Below are 11,682 nucleotides of genomic sequence, written 5' to 3'. Positions count from 1 at the left end.
GAAAATCCCGGCGTCTATGCTAGCGAGTGGTCAGAGTATCCCATACGGCTGACATGCAATAACGAGGCCGCGGCTTATACCACTCTAACAGTCCATGGTGTCAGCGCGTCTGACTACCACGGCGCGTACACTAGCGCGTGGTTGGAGAAACTTCAGACGGCTGACTAGTGACACATATGAACTATAATATTTATTTGTATGCACATCTAGCATGCACATAAGCGTATATGCTTAGATAATACAGAAAATGAATTATTACTTTATGATATATACATAATCATATGTGTCACATTATTAATATCTATATGGAGTCAGTGTGTTCATGTCAAGAATAAATATATTAATATAAGAATTCCTATATTTTTTCTTACAGTAGTAGTGCACGACATATCAATTACATCTGTGTGCAAACATTAAAACAAATTATGTGAGACTAAACACGTGGGGCACATTAATAAGTGTTGTGGAACGGATAGAAAAATTATAAGAAATATAAAGAATTATACCTACAAAGGTTTTGAAATATGTCCTTTATCAACACATAAATGAGTCCCTAAAATAGGAATTCCAGATAATTGTAAACAGATATGTGGACACGCTGCATAAATGTACCAACAATTTGTTATAATATATATAAACTGTGGTGCTTACATTGTTGCAGTTGCTCTTTCTAACCATAAATAGATTATTTCGTGTTTTGAAAGATACTTATTGTGTTGTTATTAATTAAACAATAGCATGTTATAACAACTAATATATTTTCACTTGATAGGTGAATACACAGAATTATACGTACACAACTGTATGCATCAATAAGTTATCATATGAATGAAATATAAGAGCCAAGATTATTATCCCACTGTGACTCAGTGAAACGATCTCATTGATTTTAAAACACTTTTTCATACTATTAGCACTTCTTGTTCTGTTTTTATTTAAAAGAAACAGCAAAATACAAATACATGTGTTTCATACATGAAATAAAGGTTAAGTTTTATTATTTTAGTAATTAATTTTGAGTGTCTTTGTGTGCACCTAAATAGTCTCACATTGTTCTTCTCCTTTTTGATGTGATATCATTATCTAAACTAAATATAACCATTTATACATCTATTTGTGTGGACAATAGAAACAGTGGGGGAGATTCAACTCAGTGCGATGTTCAATAGCGGCGGGAATGAGTTCCCAGAGCTATTCAAATTGTCCACATAGCGCACTGCACTTACTGTAAGGCGGGAGATGAGGTTACGGTACCTAATGCCGGGTGTTAGTCGCGGTAACCTGCATTCTCTGACTTAGTGCGTGCATTAACAGCATTGCGACCAGCACCTAAGCCCGAAACCAGCATCGCGGCATTAGAAATCACTAGTTTAATCAGATTTCTGCCCCCACCTCAGGAAGGGGAGAGCAGAAATCCTCTAGTTGGGGTTGACAGTGAGGCCAATAGAATAGCTCCGGGAGCTCATTCCTGGCGCTATTCAAAGTAGCACTGAATTGAATCACCCACAGTCTAACTTATAATGAACTGTAAACGCTGTCGATCCAAATTGAACGCCTTTGAGCTCCGCTTTTCCGGAGGTTCCATCATGGTATTTTTCCTCTTCTGTTGGTCACCAGCAAATAAGAGTAAAAAGAGAAATAAGAAAATATAGGAAATAAAAAGTGTTTTATTTGTTTTGTTTCCATTTCAAAGTAGTTTCATAAAACAACAAAGAAACATATCAGACTATTTGTCATAGAAAATAGTAACACAAATAAGTTACGTGTCTGTTAACAGCATACATTCAGGATTAATACCACTTTGGGTTCGCTATGAAGGACATTTACCAAATTAATTATTTCCCATGTATTTTTTACCAAAGTCCATAAGAGCGGGGTCACAAATAACGTGCAGTTTATAAACGGCTATTCTGCAGTTGTAAGAACGACTGATTTATTAGGAGACATGTAAGGAAATGTTTTTTTTTTACAGGTCTATGGAAAATCACCCGTCAGCCACAAGACGCATAGCGCTGCTGTCCAATTTAAATCACATGGTCTGAATGAATGATGTAAAGTTATGTATCTTTGCATCAATCAGTTATTGGAATTTGCATTGCGTATAAAGATGACAACCGAGCATTAGGTGAGACGGCAATGATAGATTTGCTATCAGGTCAATGTAAAAAATACCAGGTGGGGAAAATGTATAAAACGTATTGCTATGTAAATCCCAAATTCTTCTTTAGGTGTTTACTGTATGATGTCTTATATTTGAATTTATAAATATTTGATGTTTTAGTTAGTTTGTTCCATGTTTTATGCTAATAAACAATAGAGACAGCTATGCTACATAATTACATACACAGTTACACAGCTTAATGGGTCCACATTGGTATCACAATAATGCATTAAGGGCCCTGTGACAGCTGGTGTAGGACACCTTACCTATAGGTGTTACCTCCAACCCACCACCTGAAAAAAAAACCCAAACACAACACACAGAGAAACGGCAGATTGGATGGACCTGTAGGTTAGTTTCTTCTGTCTAATTTCATGTTTCGAGGGTTCTGGTTGGTGGAGTCCACACAGACTAGGGCTAAGGATGCTAAGCTTCAAAGGTGCCAACTCTTGGTCCGCTTTTGGGAATTAATGGTTATAGGTAAAGGCTTACAGAGGATACAGTGAGCTGTATTTATTACAATATGTAATAAGCCACAGGTTTCACCACTCTTCAGCAAAACCTATATATATATATATATATATATATATATAAAACAGTAAACTTCGGCTCCAATTTCAAAGCTATTTTTTATTTTAGAGGTAATTATGGTATTGAAAGGCAGGTCTGATTTGTGGTGTTGCATAATTAAAGGAAGTGCCATGGGATATAGTCAGACTAATTCAAATACTGAGCTTGTGGCTTTCAATGTATGAATTAGTGGCGTATTTACTGTACTGTAATTCCGCCACTAGTTGCTCTGCCGCAACAGAGTGTTGTGGTATTCACACAAGGGCATGTCCAAATATGGTTGCCCCACCAGCCTGGGGCCGGAAATCTCTGATGGTGGCCCTAATAGTGCTTTGGTATTCGGTATATGTAAACTACAAATTACACATGGGGACAGCAAGCTACAATATGGCTGGACTGTTGATAAATTCAGCACACATCTACTTTACTAGTGGAATCCATAACTGGATCATCCATTAGCCAACCCGGGCTCCTTCCTAGAACCAGTAGGTACACATGCTCTCTGCTGTCAACTTACTGGCAACAATTCAGCAGCTCTCTTGCCTCGGAGGACACAGGAAGAAGGTTCTCGGAACAGTGAGTGAGTTGGGAGGACCCTGAACAGAGAGTGATATTGGGGGGGGTGGGGAAGAGAGAGAAAGAGTGTGAGTGTATGTAAGTATAGGGGACAGCGCATTGCACTGGTTCACTGCTTATGGGGTCGGTCAACCCCTGGCCCCATCGGATCTTAATTTGGCTCTGGTGGTATACAAGGAGGGCTGTCAGCTCTCTGCTCTGAGTAATTCATATACTGCGAATCATACGACAAGTGTAGCTTTTGAATTCTGTCAAATGATGATATAATGCAACAATAAGTGATACAGAATCTGCACAGAAGCAATTATGTTTTAATAAATCTGCAGTGACAACCAAAGACCAGAGCGGTCATACATGTTCTCCCGTAGGCATTTACAGGAAACTATTTTTGGAATCTTCCTGCTGACAAAAATAAGGTTAATCTGATTGTACAGAGCTGAAATATTCAAGTTATGTACACATTTATACCATAGTGCAGCACCTTCAAGAGTCTGCAGGCATCACTGTTGCCATTTTTTTCTTTCTAAGGTAAACTCATAGTTGCTGACTTATCTAGCAGGGGGCAGCCAGGTTGGTGATGTGGGGGCATATGGAGCAGTTAAGCTGATGGGGCTGTGTGATGTTGTGTTGTGGTCCCACCACTTGTTGATTACGGCCATTGTAAGGTGGGGGGCAAGGCTATGAGACATGCCCACTTTTCTGGGCATATGGGAGAACCACCTGAGATTCGGGAGTCTCTTGGACATTCCAGGAGAATAGGCATGTAAGGGTAAACTGCTAGGGGTAGATCCATCCATTGGTGATTTTAATCATAACATAAAAACACTATAGATAAATTGATAATTCCCTAAACTCTAAATTCTATTAAAAGTCTTTTTAAAATCAGGTGATTTTTGGAGATTTTACACTGTTCAGCAAAATAACGTTTATTAGGATGGGTAGTACATTTCCATGGGAGCAGAAAGCCCATTAAAATGCATTGTCAATAGAAATTATTGGGAAAAACATTGCCAATCACAAACAATGTGTACAGGATTGGTTGAGCAGATCTTGATCTCCAGCCATAGGACTGCAACAAAATACTAGAGGAATTTCCATTTTACCCCATTCACTGTCTTCCATGATATGCCGGGACTGGTAATCCCACAGTATTTCATCTTTTAATTCTTTTTAATCTGTTTATTTACTGCACAGATAATTTTCCCATTCATTTCAACCAGCAGCAAATATCTAAAGGCTCTCAAAACCTATTGAAATGCTTATTGTCCATTGAAATAAATAGAAATTAATCTCACTGTTTTTTTGGGGTAATCTTGACTGTCAGAAACCAGCAAGATTATATTTTGGGGATTCCCATGGCAAATATGTAAAATCACCCTCTAATAGAGAGCCCCTGCTCTGCGCTCAATGATATCTGTGATTAGGAGATGTACTGTTTGGCGATTTGTCTTCATGGGGGGGATGCGCATAGCGAAGCTTTTGGTAGATTGGGGGCATTGCCGTAGAAATTTGACCACACTCTGATAGACCTCTGCCTCAGCAATGAAACATCTTCCCAGTAGGCAACAGTGATAACATAAGAAGGACCTACTTGATACACACAAAGGGGCGAAATACCAAAAAATACACTTAATAGAATCTGTGTGGTTATTTCTCCAATAACAGGAGTCCAAGTATAGGATATCCAACATAGGAGTGTAAAGGTTCCATTTTGTATAATAATCCCATTTATGGATAAACAGTTACCCCAAGCCTGTTACTAACCATTACTGCAGGAAACCTGTACACAGTGATGTACAGAACCTTACAGTACCGTGACAAATAGGAGGAGGGGGGAATGGTAGTGAGTAAGGAGGTAATAAATATTGGATAGAAAGCAGCTTTGATGGGCGGGAAGCAATAATGGGGTGGGGGTTGTCACATGCGGTTCATAAAAAGAAAAATTACAATAAGTTATATTTCTCAATATATATACACACATATATATATATTTATAGATATATAAAATTTACAAATAGAATAACAACTTTATAATAGCTTACAATGTAAACCGCTTAGTACCTGGGGACAGGGAAAATAAACACACACATCCTGCAGCAGTTTCCGTTCTACACAATAAGAATCTAATGCAAACAGGTCTCATTTAAAATGTCTACATGGTCCTACTTTGTCCATAGCAAAGATGTGCGAGGCTGATTTTCAGATTATGGGGCTGTGTCAGTGTTGGGAGCAAAGCAAAAATGAGAAAGTACCTTTACACCTGGCCAATACCATGTTGAACTGCAGGCAGGGCTGGATTATACCTTTGGGGGGCCCGGGGCACTTTAGACAGGAGGGCCCGTCACCACTCATTCGTCCCTCCCCCTCTTGTCAGTACCGCCCCCACTTGTCACCCGACCCACTCCCATTCGTCCTTCGGCTTGCACGGGACTGCACAGTGCAGCAGTGTGCTTTGGCCAGGAAGGGGGGGGCTTAATCCGGCTCTGACTGCAGGTGGGGGAGATATACAATGTTCAGAGAGATGTAGACACGAGTTTGAACAAGTTCATATTACATCTAAATTGTAGTGTAAAAATAAAGCTGTCCAGTAATTGAGGCTACATGCAAACACAGCCAATATTTACCCTATTAAATATAATAAATGTATTTGCACCCCTTGCAGCACAACATGGTCTGTTCCAGATACAACGTTACTTGCTTTTTTTGCTTTGCTCCCAAAATCAGAATCAGCCACTCTATCGGTATAGGGAACACATAGGCGATAATCCACGGTGCCTCTTCTGATACTGTATTAACTGCTGGTAACAAAACTCCGTTTTTCTGTTCACTTCAATGTGCAAATTCAAAGTGAAAAGGCACTAAAATGTAGAGAGCACGGAGAGGTGGCGCTTTTGTCCCGGGTGCGCCGAGGTCAGCAGCGTTCCTGTTTGTATCCAGTTTTCTTGCTCCTTCCCGACATGGTAAAGTTAAAACCACTCCTGATGGCAGCTGTTGCTTCATGGCTCTTGTGGCGCGATTCAAGGAATGTGTAATGCAGGCCGTTGTGCCGTATTGTAAACAGCTTAAAGGAAAACAACAGGAGCTCCATTCGTTTTCCCTAACCACAGTAAACCACGGAGAGGTTCACCCTCTGCCTTCCCCAATTTTACGTCCTTCCGCTTCTGCTCAACAGGGTGCAGACACAAGCCGTATCAATCCGGATCCAGCGCCATCCAACCTGCTTGTCATCCATGGTCAGTGCCCGGACATAGGATTGTTTTGGTTTACATTCTGATATCCATTGTCTTTTATCCACCCCTCGGCAACCATTAGTGGTGCCACCGGCAGGGTTACATTTGGTTTCAAAAAAGTACTGCTTCAGAGGTCCTGTGAGCGTCTGAATTTCAGACATGATGGTAACGGTCTTACCCCGAACATCCACAGCTGAGCGCTTGTCAGTAACCCAGACGTTCATGCTATCACATACAGAAAGATCTCCCCTCCGAGAGGGGCTGATGGACTCCGACCCCTGTGCCCGTTTCACCCGAGAAGTCCTATTGGCCGGTTCTGAATGCGCAACTACCTCCTCGGCCAAAAACAAAAGTGGGGGTCCTGAAGGCTCCTGACTAGAGAGGGCCACTCTCGGGGAATAAAGGTTCCATTCTTTGCCAGACATGTCGGGGTAAGTGGTTGCCAAGTCTGGGAAGATCCCATCATGTAGTCCCTCAGTGAAATTATGGGGTTCCTGTGGATGGTCTGAGGTGTAGTTGGAATTGTCGGGGCCATAATCTCGGTCAGTGCTCTGGTTTTGGAAGGGGGCGGCGCTGATGGCACAAAGGTATGAGATCACCATGACATAAAGGCGGAGGAGCATTACTTAATCCACCTCAAACAACTGCAAAGAGAAGAAACAAATTAATTAGTCTTTATTCCAAACTGCAGATTCGCACAATATACTCCACATAAATGCAAAGCAGGACTGAGCACAAGGCACGCACCCAACAAAACGAGCAATAAAAAGTACAAATCTAAAACAGAAGGTCATTATTCTTAAAATCAGAGGTATCTAATTATATAACTTCCACAGCCGCCTCCTCTGCATTTCCCCATTTAGGACAAGGCTGTTACTCCTTTACGTGAGTGGCCACGTTCCTTTGCAATGTTCTCATAGATCTGTGGTGTGACATCACACAGCCAGCTGGATGCATGCAATAAAGATTTAGGAAATGCGCGCTCTCAGATGTGGGCGCATCAGTCCGCAGCTACCTGGGTGAAAATTTATCTCGTTTACAATCAAAATGACCTCTTAATAATTCGGCATTAAAAATTTATTTGAAAGGTTGTATAAAGGTGGCACCATCCCTGTGGATCACGTTCTGGGTTAATGTTGTCGTGGCTAGAACTATACCCTGGACATAGTAAAACAGCTATATGCTTTTGCTGCCATCCCAAAGGGTTAAATTACCTACAAGACCGGCATTTACTTCCATTTCACGAGCCACTGATGACTGCAAATACAATGGAATGCTGAGTAAGATACCCACAGAAAGTAACGTGGTACTTCAGACCACAGAATGGCTGGCTATATGAGATTTCACTGACATGTTGCTGAATTCAACATAAACTTTTACTTGTATAGTCCACTGCCGCAGTGGAGGTTACACTCTATATTGCATACAACATGAGCAGACGCACACCAACTAGGGCTTAATTCATCCAAAGCCAATTAACGTAACCAGTATGTTTTTAAAGAGTGGGAAGAGACTAGAGTACCTGGAGGAAACCCAGGGAAACACGAGGAGCACATACAAACTCTACACACATAAGCCCCATATTTCCAGGTCTATGAATCAGTGACAATATGCACAAATACTTAAAACTCAATGGAGAAAAATAAAGAACACACATGGTTTAATGCTGAGTACACACCGGCCAACATATCGGACATTCAACTGAATGGCCGACATACCGCGTGGGCGTCATCCAGTGTGTACAGGCGATATGTCTGTAAACGGCATCGTTCACAGACATATCACGTCGGCTGTGCAGCACAGCCAATGGCCAATATATCTGCAGACATATCGGCTCATCGTGCTGTGTGTACACTTTCTGAAGAGGACGCCGATGACTGGGTGGTCACATGTAAAAGCCCGCCCAGCTGTGACATCAGGCACGACACAACGTGCCGATGATTGGCAAGTGTGTATGCACTTACCAATCGTCAGACAGGATGGCGGAACGGCCGGGCGCCCGATCCATCGTCCTAGTTTGTACCCACCTTTAGAGTACTGTTATGTGCATAGAAGCTGTGGTCAGTCTGCAAGTGTCTCATAACAGAAACTTAAAGCAATCCGTTATCGGCAATTTTCAGGGGTTTTACAGCATTTTCCATATATACAATGTGATGCATTCCGGTGCTTAGTCCCGGTATGTAACGCCATCACCCAATAGAAGACTATGGGTTTCTTTTTGGGATGCTCCCCCTGAGAGGAATCCAATCAGATCCCTCCCATCTCCCCCCAAGGTCTGCGGCCTTCTGCGCATGCACAGAAGGACGCCAGAGGGACTTCTGGGTGTTAAACCCGGAAGTCCATCTATCCGGGGGCATCACAAAGGATGGCTCTTATCGGGAGAGCTGTCCTTTGCGGTATGTACCCGATAAGAGATGGGAAGTACAGCATCATGGATGCGATACTTTGTACTTGCCGCCATTTATACTGTAACTGTTGAATGATTATCTCTACTATAAACAAACCTTAAGCCCCGTAAACACTAGACGATTTTTTTAACGATTTGCCAGATTCCGACGCTTTGGAACGTCAAATCGTTAAAATCGGCTAATGTGTACGCACTGTGTCGGCCCATGCGCGCTCCTATGTGGTCTTCAGTTGAATCGTCAGGCCGGCCCTACATGCAGTCCAATCTGACAACGCGACTGATAACCCCATGCAGCGGGATGCGGCAGGGCCGACATACATCAAGAATTCCCCAAAGAGGTATGGCTAGAGAAGTGTACGCTTAGTAACAGATTTATAGTTTAAGGTCATGTGAAAGCTCTCTCGGTAGAATAAGGGTCTAACTACTAAGTCTTGGAAGGAGATAAAGTGAACAGTGATAAGGTGCCAACCAACTAGCTCCTGTCATTTTTCAAACACAGCCTGTGACATGGCAGTTAGGAGCTGATTGGCTGGTACCTTATCTCCATTCACTTTATCTCCATCCAAGGCTTAGTAAATAGACCCTATAATCACCTAAACTTCGATATGTAGGAAAAAGCATATCTAACCTTTATAATGCATCGGCGCTGCTAAAGAATGGATTTTATTATGGTTATTAATCCCGCCATGTAACACAGTAATTAAACATTTATTGGTCTGTCACACTTGCTTCTGAAGCGCAGTTTAAGGCTTTTTTTTTTATTTTTTATCTCAGTTCCCAGCATGCTTTGTTTTTGCTGCACGTTAGAACACTCCACTTAATTCTGTGTATTGCCGGGTCTCTATGGACATGGCAAAAACTGGCCTCATTCTTGGATTTCTGTGCAATAAGTGATATTATTCTGTATGAGAGATCCAGGAGGCTGGTGTACTCTTTCGGGAGTCTGGGAGTGCTCCCCAAAATTCATGAGCAACCCGATAATTATGGGAGTGCAGGGAAGTAAGAGGCTTATCTGTAGACGCCGGTCTCATCCGAGGCGTTGACCTGTGTAAAATGGAGATTGCTAATTGTGAAATTGTAATACAAACAATTTTCTAATGGTTTGGAAAAGAAATCCTGCATTTAGAGAGTTCTGCCATCAACATTCACAGGAGCTGAACCTCTCAGGGAGGGGGGGGACGGACGACATGTTCTTCAGCTTTTTTCTTCTGACATAATTGTTGTGTAAAGTAACAAACTAAGTCAAATCTGTACTTGACTGGAGCTGCAGGGTCTACTCTCAACATGCAATGGGGCTCCTTAGTACAGATGTGTAAGCCTGTTAATCCCAAAACACAGATGGGAAAAGCTGAGAGTGGGAAGGGAGGATCTCAGATAAACTCCCTGAATGGCCACATGCCAAGTAGTAATTTTTTTTTCAAGCTATGCACCTTTGGCTATACACAGGGGAGATACAATCATACACTGCAACTGACTCGGAACATTCTCTAGGTAAGCAACCAATGAGAATTTGTGGAATCATCATTATGCTTATTTGATAAAGCCCTTTTTGATACGGTGCAATTATGCAGATCATCCATCGGTCTGGTGCAGATCAGTGAAAGCAAATCAGAGTTCTGCTATGGGTTACTTCAACACTGTACTACTTGCATTATGCTCTGAAGTATGTACAAAGCACTAGACAGATATCCATTTTTCCAATTCACCATATATAAAGCTATATACACTAGCAGTCGTGTGGGAATTCCTGATCTGACATTATTATTATACTTTTGCTTCTAGTAATTAGTGGTGAAAATGCTAGTGATATGGTGCACGGGATAGCTGCTTTCTGGAGTGGCTGTCCCCGCACTGGAGCGATATTAACTGTCTCGGTAGTTTGGGTCCCCACCGCCACAACCCGTGGCGAATTGGATAGCAAGGCAATGGTTAGGGCAAAAATGAATGGGGTCCTAAAGGGCAAAAGGTTTCCACGTGATAAATCGTTTCATATTCTGAAAGCAAACAAATAATCTGAAACAACCAATCAAATAACTGCTTAAGAGGTCTATTTACTAAGCGGTGTTAGGAGACAGAGTGAAAAGTGATAAGGTGCCAGCCAATCAGCTCCCAACTGTCATCTCACAGGCTGTGTTTGAAAAATGACAGTTGGGAGCTGATTGGCTGGCACCTTATCACTTCCTTATCACTTTTCACTCCGTCTCCTAACACTGCTTAATAAATAGACCCCTAAGGCTTTTAGGCTACACATCAGGAAAATTAAGAAAAAAAAATCACCATAACCGGACACAATTAGACAAGCTGTTCCGGGAGACCATATATTGTATTGTACAGGCTCTAGTTACTTATATAAATCAGACCAAAGTTATATTTCAATCTAGAATGGCCCAGTCTCTAAAACTAAATTTAAGAAGATCTCTAATCATGAGAATTAATTATCTTAGTGTATCCAGAAGGATGGGCACTGTGACAGCCGCAACACTCAGCAGCGCCTGGCCGACAAAAGCAGAGTTCCCGGCAGCAGAAGCCCGACAGCGCTGGAAATCCCGATCATCACAAAGGTAAGTATAAACTAACCTATCCCTCCTTAGGGGTGCCTAACCCTAACCTCCCCCCCAAGTGCCTAACCCTAATCCCCCCTCTAAGTGCCTAACCCTAAACCCCCTCTTCCCCACTGCCTAAACCTAAGTCCCCCGGGGGGGTGCCTAACCCTAAGTCCACCCCAGGGGTGCCTAACC

The 11,682-nt window shown here is 42.1% G+C and overlaps 1 protein-coding gene across 1 annotated transcript in view; it reads right to left on the bottom strand.

Moving 5' to 3' along the window:
* Window positions 1-1,689: 1,689 nt before the first annotated feature.
* Window positions 1,690-11,682, bottom strand: part of LOC148509500 (neurotrophin-4-like) — a 106,295-nt gene continuing 96,302 nt past the window's right edge. Inside the window, exon 2 of the mRNA XM_088443053.1 lies at window positions 1,690-7,181. Coding sequence (XP_088299179.1) covers window positions 6,453-7,160 — 708 coding nt within the window. The 5' untranslated portion in view covers window positions 7,161-7,181 and the 3' untranslated portion in view covers window positions 1,690-6,452. The remainder of the gene's footprint in view (window positions 7,182-11,682) is intronic.

The sequence above is a fragment of the Taudactylus pleione genome, unplaced genomic scaffold (assembly GCF_031769625.1).
Source record: "Taudactylus pleione unplaced genomic scaffold, aTauple2 ptg000324l, whole genome shotgun sequence".
Lineage (NCBI taxonomy): Eukaryota > Metazoa > Chordata > Amphibia > Anura > Myobatrachidae > Taudactylus > Taudactylus pleione.
The sequence above is the reverse complement of the archived record's forward strand: the minus strand, read 5'-3'. Positions and strand labels throughout refer to the sequence as shown.